Below are 12300 nucleotides of genomic sequence, written 5' to 3'. Positions count from 1 at the left end.
GCTTCAGTTCAGTAAGATTTTATTATATCATTAATTTTGTTGGATCAACAATAAACCAAAAGTACACATGACGATATAAATACACTGAAGACAGATAAAATAATTTAACTCTTTTTTAAGAAATTTAGTTACAAAACCAGATTTTTCAAGGTGTTTCACCAAGCTTTATGGAATGTAGTTAACTATGCAGATCACTACAAAATGCATCTTTTAAAATACCCCCATAAACAAACGTGATTTTTTTTTTAGAAAAGAAACTGCAGTTAGGCTAGACATGATTTTTAAAGAAGTACTTTGACAGTGCTAAAGAAAAGGGAGAAGTACTTTGATGGCAATTAATGGAGAGTGGTGAATTAAATAAGAACCCACCTGGCATTTCGTTTAGTATTTATCACAGAGTATTTATTTAACACACCACTTTCACATGATTGCTTAAGTGATTACATTATGGAAACCTACTAGACAAATTTTAGCCTTTGTAAAATATTACAAATTAGCCCCTGTAAAAACATTACTAGTCATGAATTAAATGTGATTAAGACAACAAATAAAAAAACATCAAAAGAAACTTACAGATAGTGGTAAAACTTTTTATAAGTTCTGTAACCGGAATTATGACAGTTTTCAAGATGTACAGAAATTTCCTCAACATGACATACAGTGCACACACAATAACAATTACTATTTAATCACTTATTCCTATGTACATTTAAATACCACTCTACAGTATGCATTGTTGAAGTTTAACAGTCTTGAGAAAATGAATTTGCTCATTTAAAAATACATTGAGAATTTACAATACAAGCTGCATATTTATTTAAACAATATATCTTGACATTACCACTGTATCAGAACCTAAGATCTTGCTTGTAAAAAATAAGTTAAAAGATCTCAACATATTTGTAGATCTTAACAGACCATTTTTTTAAATACAACATCTTCAAATTATTCCAGTTCAAAATTTGAACTTTATTTAAAACAATAGTTAACATTTTTTTAAAATCTGAGATTACTGAACATTCAATTGTTTTCTTTTAAAAAAGCACTTCACATAAGCATTTATACATCATTGAAATGAAGTAAATTGTGGAAGTCTAAGGCATAGAATGAAAAGGCATGATAATGAATTAGGTACTGAGTAAACAAAACATGCCTCTAAATTGGTCTGAGCAAATTGTGCATGAAATAGGAACAAATGGAGCTTTACAATGGTGAAGACACTCAAGACTCACTTATAACTCAATGTTATATTTTATAAAAGAAAAGTTTTAAAATGGCTACTTTGTTTAGTTACCCTTTAGTCTGTCTTAATTGAAGACAAACCATTAAAATGCCATGATCAACACAAAAAAAAAATGGAAAAAAAAAAATTTAATCCATAAATTGAATAAGATGGCATTTTAAAAAATAGGTGCTAAGTTTGATTACAGCTGCAAGGGAAAAAAATGAAATAAATTTGGATTTCATTAAAAATGAACATTTACAAATTTAAAAGCGCTAGAGTATTTTAGCTCATGCTGAAATGTACAAGATAAAACGCCTAAATAAAATATATGTTCCAACAGTACACAAAACAGTGCAAAACTACTATATTTTGATAGAAAACAAATCCTTACTTAAATGAGTACCATATTGTTTGGTGAGAAGAAAAATACATTTTCGAAATTTTGAACATAAACAAATGAACCAGTGGAAAAAAAAATACAGGAACAAGATAAAAAGTAAACCCAACAATGAGTTAACAAAGCAATGTCTATATAATCTGATTCTGACAGTGTAAAAAGAAAAACATACAGAAAAAATGTAATTAAAAATAAACTACAGACATTTCTTCATCACAGCCATTTTAAATTATCTGCGCTTCTTCAAGTATGGAAATAACACCATATATTTTGACCTCTTTAAACACAAACAAAAGAAAATACAACAGAAGACTGACTTTTAAATGAAAAGTCAATAAATTCTTCTATCAATTTGAATGCCTCTTATTTAGGCATCTCTGAGGTTTTCTCTTGCAGTTCAAGGAGCCTCAAATGTGAAATGGCTGGTGCCGTGGACCAAATAAAAAGCTTAAAGCTTCCTAGTATCACATTTTAGGGAACATAGCCCTGGTCCAAACTTGACAACACAGGAGTTGCCATTAGAAATTCTCTGGCTTCAAATGCTATGGTAAAAATTAAAGTCATGCATCTTTTTGACAGTACAACTCTTTCAATGCTTTAAGTTCTTCAATTAATGTCTTGTTCTGGTTTTCCAATACAGCTACTCTGTTCTCTAAACATTTGACATATTCCTTTTTCTTCCTCCGACACTCTCTTGCTGCCTCTCTGAAAATGTGTATATTTTCTTATTTTTATTACCAGCAACCTGGTTAGAAACATGTTGAAACAGGCACACATTAACCCTTTACATAACTATGCACCTGTGGTCACCAGATAATTTTTTGGTGTGGTTGTCCTACTATGTATAGTATATTTATTTACGAGTAGTAGTGGATTTTGAATATACCGGCACAAATGGGAAAGTTGTATTAATGTTTTCTAGTTCTATCACTGGTGCTTCATTTTCTGATATTTCTCTCAAAATTATGGGCAATATAATTATTAAAATTAAATCTAAATTTAAATCAGGCCTTATTTATAATGTAACTATTGTAAAAGAAAGCTCTAGCGACTACGCTGAATTTTTTTTTTAGCATTTTAAATTAATTTTTTTCTTAGAAATAATATTAGAAAAAGTGTTTTGTATAAGTTCTTCTGAGGTAAGTGTAATTTTTATTAATTAGTAAATTATTAAGCAATTTAACCCCATGCAAATAAACTAGAAAATTATTAAGCTATTTAACTTCATGCAAATAAACTTAGACCAGTTTTATGAATATTACTTTTATTTTATTTTTTTAACGTAAGTGGCTATTTCCAAAAAAATTATTTTATAAAATGAGTCGTCTTTTTGCCCAGCTGTGTGGGAAGTAAAATAGTTTTGATGCCACAACTGGTAAAAGGTTAAATGATCTAGAGCATTAAAAATTTAATTATGAAAAGATTATTGTGAAATATTACAAACCTATTTTTTAATAACCGCAACTCCCTTTTCCGAGAACCTTCCTCTGACATGTGTTGCGGTGAAGAAATAGGACTGCCTGTCATTACAACACTTTGTGCTAAGGATCCAGGTGTAGCTATTTGATAGGCTTGAACATTAGTTCCTCCAACTGTAAATTAAAGTGATAATGATTACTAATAATGAAAAAGCCAACACATCTTAGTTGAATAATTGATATAGAAGCCCATTGCATCAACCTAAAACTGCTACCAGATAAATACTATTATGATCTATCACAAAATACAGTAATATTATAATACAGACCTGGAATATAAAACTGGCCATCTGGCCCCTGGGCATACTGTACAATTGTGGTTCCCCCTGTGGAATTAGAAGCAGATGTAGGACTTGCATTGGTCATTGTTAATGTCTGCAGACCTTGAGTTGCTGGTGTAGCATCTCCATGTGCACTCAGTTGCAATGTACCACCCTGACCGTCTGTTGAAAAATCAAATTGTAATGGTCTTGGAAATATCCGCGCTGTAAATTATGGGAAAAAGATAAGATACTATCCAATAGTATGAGACCATATGCAATTATTGGTTGTATCTTTGTTCGTGGGCTTCATTTCTGAAGTGAAAGAATACTTCTTTATATTTTTAGGAATTAGAAAAAGTTTCCGAATCATTAAAGCAGCTTAATGTTTAAAGGAACAGATTTATCTACATGAATTCCAATAAATTTGTTGTTTGATTTCATCCCAGACAGTCAGGTTGGATTTTTGTAGAACATAAACAATTGGCAAAACAGCATTACATATTTTTAGTAATGGAAACCAATACATGTAAATATATAATATAACAATAAAATAAAAGGCCCTTCCAATTCCGATGTGCATGTATCAAAAAGAGAAGTAAACAAAGGTTATATAAAAATAAATTTAAGCCAATGTGACTTGCATGTTGAATCCCGCATCCTGCTGATTTGAAGTATAAAAACAATTATATAGAAGAACCACCAGTCTTTGTACATGTATCCCAAATTTATTTTTATTGCATCATATGACAATTATATCCTCGCAACCTACATCAATAAAAAACATGTCTATTATTAAATATTTTTGAAAATCTGCTACGTGATGATTTTTTTTAGTATGATACATGGTCTATGCTTTTAAGTGTTGTTTGGGCATATGAGTACCTGTATACTGGAAGGAGCATGAAATAACATGGTAGGTGACAGTTTTTGTTGTTATTTAGAAAAAGTCTTGTCTATTACACCAAAAGGAAAGCTTAATGTGATCCCAGGATTCTTAAGTCGAAGAAGAGTAATCAAGTATTATCCCATCATGTGATCTGTTGAGAGAAATCGACACCTGGACGAGTCTGTTGATTATTTCATCCATAACTGTTCAAGTAAACACAGCAAACAGAAGTTGATGGAAGCGGTTGTTTTTTTTATCAGCGCTGGTTGGATAATTAATCAAAGCACCTAGACATCAGGAGTAGAAACCTTTACCTCATTATATTATGGTTACACTACCCAAAACTGTAAAACTCAATTTTAAAAATTCATTATATGCTATTCGCATTCATACCAAAGAAAGAATAATTTCAACTAAATCCAGCCTATATACTAATAACACTTGCAGGGATGTGACCATGAAAAAAAAAATTGTAATTTTAACTTTTTAGATCAATTTATTTTAAGTGTTTTGGAAATAAGATTTTTTTAAAATTGAGCAAAAAATTTATTCTTTTAGAATGGCCTGCTATTAAAAAAACACCCAAAATATTTTTGGTGCAAATATAAAATAGAAAAAATTGTAACGGAAAATTCGAATTCTGAAATCCGCAGAAATTTGGAAAAGTCACATTCCTGTACTTGTCATATCACTGTGAATTAAAAAGAATCGTTAAAAATCTGCAGTCACATTGGCCTGAATGAACCTTTAACATCAAAGCAAAAGGAATTCTAGTAATATCTGCTACAAATACATGTATAAAGATGATTATACAAAGAAGCCATTAATGTATTCACTGTTTTAAAAAATACAATAATGGAATCAAGAAATATTTTTGTTTAACACACTTCTTAAAAACATTTATAAAATAATAATAAAAATAATAACAGGCAGCTTTCGATAACAAAAATATATAAAACTACACACTGACTTAAAATTAACATTTTAATGTACCAATACAATTTTTTTAAATGTAACAAATTCCAACAGTGATGTAAAAAATAAATAGTTGCCCAGTGAATGCAATTAACTTTCTTGGTGGTTTGACTTTTAAGACTCAAACCTTTTACCAAAGGGGTAGCAATTATTCTTTAATCGGGAGCTGCCTGCATTAAAATATAATACTTACAATCTTGGCCATCTTGACTTTGACTACTATTTGAATCATCTTCCATTTTTGTAACAGGAGAGGAAAGGTCATTAAGAATTTTCCTGAGAATATAGAATATAGACTATTTACCAAGAATAACACTTCTCTTATTAAGTAGACAAGTGTGCAAAAAGTCATAACAATTGAAAATATATGCCATTCTACCTATATGATGGTCTTCTTGCTAGGATTTCCCTTCTTTTCTTGGCATCTGAGTCATCAGAAGATAAATCGTCGTCAACTGCGGCAACCTGATTTTTAGAAAATAACACCAAAATTAATACAAACGTTTACATCAATAATATTCATATCGCTGAAAAAATTGATCAAAATCCATTCCAATTATAAACATCAAGAAAGCTATCAAAAATGTAGTTGGGACATGAAAATCCCAACAAAGCAACCACACCTTGCTGGTTAAAAAAAATAAGAATAGTGTAAGATTTGATCAAATTAGTAGGAGGACAAATCGCCTCACGGATCTGAAAGAAATTTCAACAGTTTCTACCTATCGGCCCTTTAAAAAGAATGATTGTGGTGGGGGCGTTTTTTTCTTTCTATTAACCACACATACACAACAGCTTAGTAAAAAAATATGCATGCAATGGCATTTGAAAGGTTTCCAATTTCCCAAACTATTCCTAACCTCCATTTCAGGTTATGATATTAAAATAGACAATTTACCCTGACAACTTGGATTGTCTGATAATTGCCTGCGCTGTGTATGATAGTTGGATTTGCCTGAATGACAGGCTGAACCTGTATGGCTTGGTTAGGAATGCTCACATGGACCACTGAAATGCCCTGGGTGCCATTTTCAATGTCAGCTGTTCCAGGACCATTCCCTGCTGACATGTCTGGGAAAAAGAAACGGAGAGAAAATCAAAGTGGTCATTTGTTGCAAACCATTTGTATTTTACATTGGTCACTGGAGTCCTACAGAAGTTTTCATTCATTCAAATAATTTGAACAAACAATACAAGGGCTACCTATCTGGGGTCAAATAATGTAATATTCCATTACATATAAAAGATAGGTCTGGTGGAACTAACACAGATCCTTTTCCCTTCCCCCTTAATGAAGTATGCTTTTTATACAACACTGATAACACTGCAAACAAGCATTAATTTCTGAATACATTTTAGTAACTTCCTGGGAGGAAAATGTTTTACAATTTAGAAAGAAAGGAACTGCCTGTTTGAAACTGATCAGTTTTATGCTTATGTAGATATTTTAAAAATGTCATCACCAATTGTTGACAGGCATCAAATACTTGATCAATAGGTTTTAGAATAAGGATTAAAGAGCGACAAGTTATTGAATCACTGAGAAGAGACAACTTGTATTTTGATTAACAACAGCAAGTGAAAATTATCAGCTGCAGACCACGATGGTGTAAACTAGAAATTAGTAAACCATTGCACTTTTTACAAAACAGACACAAATTAAAAAATTAAACCTTCGCCCCCACCCACGTTTCTCGTTGTGGGAGATGTCCTGCTAGGGATACAAAGGATTGACTGGAAATATCGACCATCAAATGTTTATGTATGCTTCAACCTAAATGCACAGGCCTACATACAGTATAGGCCAACATAGTATCCCTACTATAAAAATGTAGCCTAATAAAAATATAGGCCTATCCATTTTAAAAGTTACAGGCTTAGTTTTGTTTTCACATAGGCCTAGCTAGATGTAGATCTAATTAAATAATTTTAGCTTTGTGTCATGTCATACAGCAGTTACTAGGATTGTTTGTTTTAATTTCTGATTTGTTTTATTTTATAGGTCAAATTAAAATCTATGCCATGTTTAATCATCTGGTACTAATCAATGTTTCTAGATCTAAATGACTTCTCTTCTGTGTAGTGTGTAGCCGGTAGCCTAAAGAAAAGTAAAGATTTTAAAAAATTGAAACTAGCCTGGCAAATTCTAATAAAATGACTAGAGAATCCAGATCTTGCTCATAAAGTAGATCCAGATTCTAGAATATAGATGTACCAAATGTATGAAAATGCCGTCCATTTTTTAAAATTATTTAGGCTTAAGAGATCTCTGAAGATCTAGATCTAGTATAGCTCTCCAGCTTAGAATCTAATACAGTCAATGACTGATAGTCTAGATCTAGTCCTGAAATGAACAGTATTACTGAGTAGTATACTTACTCTAGATCTATACTATAATATCTACTCATAGTCATACTCTTGTACTCCAACTTTAGACTCAGATGTCTAACCATTTAGTCACTAAATTTTAGTGGCATTTACCATAGGAAACAATCAGTAGACTACTAGATCTAGAGATTCAGAAGATTTGGTCTAGATTTAGATCTAGATCTTACTAGCAGGACTAAGAAGAGCTAGAATCTAGATCTAGAGTCTAGCTATCACTAGATCTATGTGTAAAAATTTCAGAAAAATTTATGAATCATCCATGCCTGCTGTGTCACACAGAGTGACTAATAAAATGAATTTTTATTTTTAGTAAACTCGACTCATGTTAAGTTCTCTCGAATTATTTTAGCATTGAAAACAGTCGTTTCTTTATTAGTGATAAGTGTAGGATACAACTCCTTTTCTAAAACGAAATTTCTTTCATTCATGCTTGTCTTAGCGACAGATATTCGAGGATGAGCGTAGTTGCCTGATATCAACAAACTGAGAAAAATGGTCTCAGAATCGAAATTAGGCCACCCACTGAATCGGACCAACCTCGAGCTGTTGTCGCTCCAGTTAATAACGTTCATCCTGATTCAGAAATGTCTGTTCTCTAAATTTCCATTAAAACAAAAATCAGACTTAAGCAGCACACACGTATTCCAGGACCATCACCATGCTCGATTGTTGTGATTCGTCAATGAGTTCTTACCAATTACGTACTTTTCGTCACCAACTTTGCTGCAATCGGAGTGGATAAATTTGTAGAATACGTAGTCGCCACGTCAAAATACACCATCAGCGTCACAAGGCCAAATAACAAGGCCGTTCTACATAGAAATATTGGAGTATTCATACGCTCGCCAAATTTGATTGGTCGAAATTTATGGAATGACGTCAGTAAAGCCACTGCTGACGCTTGCAAGCTAAAAATAGATTAATAATTATTTTTAAAATAAAATATTTGACTAAATAATCTTTTAAAAAAAATCAAAAGTACTTTTAAAATAAAAAATATTTTTAATTAAGATAAATTATAACACATTTAAGCAATATTCTTTAGGCTGAAGTATTTTATAGTGGAACTTTTTTTTATAGAGTATGTACTTAAGATTTTAGCAATAATTACGTTGTTTCCTGAGGATTCATCTGATTTCTGTTAGGCTACAGTTAGATATAATAATCTAGACTAGATCTCTAGAGTCTAGATCTAATGTAGAATCTAGTTCTATAATCTAACAAAAATCTGTCACTTCATTTCGTTTTTAAACTAATGAATAAAGATATTATATTTTTTCATTTTTTTTTAAAATTTAAAATATTTAGATCTACTTCTTCATTAATCGTTAAAGTTAAAGCTTTATCTTGAAAAAAAAAAGCATGCACATTCATTTCTAAATAATAAACTATTAGATCTAGATCTATAAAAAACTGTCAATGTTCCCTTGATTATTAATAAACTATTTTGCTTTTCTTTGTGTAGGCTTATAGACTAAATTACTATAAACCACATTAAATGTGTATTGCGTGATTCTTTATAGAAACTATTTAGTAAACAATATAGCGCCTAATAATCAATATGAATAATGAAAACACAATAGTGAAAAATAGACGATTAAGTCCTAGGTATCTTTTTAATAGTTTTCGCGGGATTTCCAAATTAGGATTATTTTTTTAAACCCATCTACAGAAATTTCAGAACATCTATAAATTATTTCACGCTTTTGGTGTAAATATTCGGCCAAAGGCAGATTTAGCACGATAATTATGAGACATTTTAACGGTGGTTATATTATGTTCCTTTGAAGAATATTAACCCCCCCCCCCCCCACACACACACACACTCCCGCCGGAGAGATGTCCGAGGGAACCACTTACTTCATCAGAAACCAGTGTTTCTTTCAGAATATTTTTTTCCGGGGGGGGGGGGGGCGGACTTAAATTTAATATTTTCTTTATTCTTCTATTCTTCTTCTGCGTTCTTAATTTTAGTGTTGGGAGATATTCCCTCTAACACAATTAAGTATACCTGTCAACTGGTTATGCGCCATATAGACCGCTGACTTAGATTTCAGCCAGCTTTTCTTTTTGGATTTGCTTCCATAGCCTTTGTCCAACCAAGAACAAACTACATTTTCTACCAGGCAGCAGTTATTTGATTATGGAGTTGTCTCTCATAGAAGAGTTCCTGTCACCATCTGTCGAGTCTAATCTGCCCGAGTATAAATACTATAAATCATGCACTTTTCTATTTCATTCGGGGTAGGGGTAGATTTGCTTCGCCCTCCACCTCCCCGAAGAAATACCTAAAAGAAACACTGCCCAATACACACCGCCCCATGAAAACATGTGGATAAATTACCAGCAGCCAATGTACGTCGGAACTAGAGTTCTAAAAATAATTATGCCGTGAAAGTGTATTGTTCAAACAATTTTTAAACTCCGTTTTAAAATTCACAATGTATTCAGACAACTCATCATCCATCCCATCGAGCTCAACTATAAATATAAAGTAATAATATTCTAATAGCACTCCCTGGAAGAAGACATACATGTCAAAGGTGCTCATCAACTCAGCATTGGACTAACAATTGTCATCTACCGGAGATTGCAAAATTAACAGTCAGGGACCGGACAAAATGGAAGATTACGGTGAGGCCCTATACAAAGAGGATTAAGTAAGAAGTAAGGATACAGACGCAACTCAGTTGGTAAATTCAATACAAAAAGCAAATGACGAAAAATCGACGACAACTCACAATATCAGCACGGCACAATGCAGAGAACCTCATGAATAGTTTCAGAAATTGAGAAATCTCAAGCTATAAAACTACAGGCTAACGTTGATACAGACATAACACAGTTAAAAGAAGACAAAACATCAGCCTTAAATATAACAGATCATAGGAAATAGAAATAGAAAGCGTTAAAAACAGTCACATCAAAGTAAAGTGGTGTGCGGATACTGCCTACTCCCTTTCAACACACAATCAGAATAGGGGAGAAGCGAGCTGCACACTGTGCGAAGCCGATATAAAGCATACAGTTCGCTGGACATCATGCTAAAGTACACACAGACATCGCATATTACAAATGTGGGTATTGCGAAGCTGGCTACCAACGCAGAAATACACCACATTCATTAAAGGTTCGCTTGCAGATGGATTTGTATTAACACCGTATTTTATTCTCGTTGTATTTTCAAATTTTGAAGTTTCTCAGTTTTGAGCTATAGGGAAATGAGTTATATAGCGACCAAAGATATTATTTCCAATGTTTGAATCCTTTAGAAGCTCTTTACCTTTTATTAACTTAAATCTATTGAATTAAAAAATACCAAACTTTAAGGACTAAACCGCTTTAGTTAACGTTTGACGACTTATTTTATTTAACGACCGGCGCAGAACGTGAAAATGTGGCAAGCCGACCTGATGTATTTGACTTTTGCTCGATTGCTATTCTTTTGGTTTACATTATTCATTTTAGTGTGTTAATTTTTTTTAAATTTACAACGAATAAAAACATTACAAAAGTTATGAAATTTTAAAACATAATTCTAAATAATAATTAGAAAAAAAAAACAACTTTTAAAGTTACTTATTAAAAATACATATGACAAATTGACAATGAAACAAATGTTGAAAAGCTATACAATGACTTAGCTTTAAAATGCGGTAAGCATCAGTAGCGTATCGAGGGGGGCGTGGGGGGGGGGACATATGTCCCCGGGCGCCGACCTTAGGGGGCGCCAAAATGTCGCTACGCCTCTGGTAAGCATGTCTCTCCTACCCACTCCAGTGGACTGTGTTTTCGTTCTGATCAGTACTTTGTTTGCCTGTGAAAGTTGCGATTGGTGTCACCCCCTCCTCCCATTGCCTAATGTCGTCAATTTGATTAAACATTATATTAATCCGCCTATTAATTCAAGGTATAAAAAAACAACCTCGATGCTATAGTGAATTCTTAGATATGGTGTCACCCCCCCCCCCCCCCCCCGGTCGTTGATTCATCATCATCATCATCAACAATTTTTCCTTCTCATGCCACTTTTTTCAGCTGATCCCAATTCCTTTATATCGTTTCAGCCTCCCCCGGTCGTTGATTTACGTATCAGTTATATTGTAAATATTTTTTAAAAAACTTTCCCACCTCTATAAAGTAAAGTTTGCAGTTGGTGACACTCTCCCGGGCCGGGGATAGCTTTAATCTGTGCACACTTAATAGTATCAATGTTTATAGTCGGCTATTAATACTGCTGGATGTTGCATTGTTTCCTCTAAAGCTAGAAGTTTACATCATAGTGTCACCTTCCCAACCCTGTTGAGATCGCCAACATGTATTTAAACGACTTTTTAAATTTAATCAATAACTGAACTGGCAATTTTTTTTCTCAGTAAAATTTGCATTTTATTTGCCTTGGATTTACCCCCCCCCCCCCCCTTCCTAATAAATGGTGTCACCCGATGGTGTGGACCGCACCCTCTCGCGACCCCTCTGTAAATATATATATATATATATATATATATATATATATATATATATATATATATATATATATATATATATATATGGCCTATATAACGGATAGGGAGTTCCTCATTTAGTGAAGATTTTGCTTTCCCAATAATAGTCGATACGAAACCGTGCTTTGGAAAAAGGCCAATTATGTTAAGTATTACCATCATTACTCATTATTAACGGCGGGT

General features: G+C 32.7%; 1 protein-coding gene across 4 annotated transcripts; it reads right to left on the bottom strand.

Annotated features, from left to right (window-relative positions):
* Positions 1-2: 2 nt before the first annotated feature.
* LOC131944836 (cyclic AMP-responsive element-binding protein 1) lies at positions 3-8416 on the bottom strand. Of its 4 annotated transcripts, none has more exons than XM_059305682.1 (7): positions 8318-8416; positions 6123-6295; positions 5604-5689; positions 5418-5500; positions 3370-3543; positions 3067-3214; positions 3-2327 (listed from the first exon to the last, which is right to left on the bottom strand). In XM_059305682.1, the coding sequence occupies exons 1-7, from the start codon at positions 8391-8393 to the stop codon at positions 2183-2185; spliced, it is 885 nt and encodes a 294-aa protein (XP_059161665.1). In that variant the 5' UTR covers positions 8394-8416; the 3' UTR covers positions 3-2182. The 4 variants fall into 4 exon arrangements, with proteins under 4 accessions (XP_059161665.1, XP_059161669.1, XP_059161667.1 ...); XM_059305686.1 differs by having other exon boundaries at positions 3370-3426; XM_059305684.1 differs by having other exon boundaries at positions 8307-8409.
* Between the last annotated feature and the right edge of the window lie 3884 nt (positions 8417-12300).

This window comes from Physella acuta, unplaced genomic scaffold, assembly GCF_028476545.2.
Source record: "Physella acuta isolate Inbredline_101_S28 unplaced genomic scaffold, ASM2847654v3 ptg000511l, whole genome shotgun sequence".
NCBI classification, from domain to species: domain Eukaryota; kingdom Metazoa; phylum Mollusca; class Gastropoda; family Physidae; genus Physella; species Physella acuta.
The sequence above is the reverse complement of the archived record's forward strand: the minus strand, read 5'-3'. Positions and strand labels throughout refer to the sequence as shown.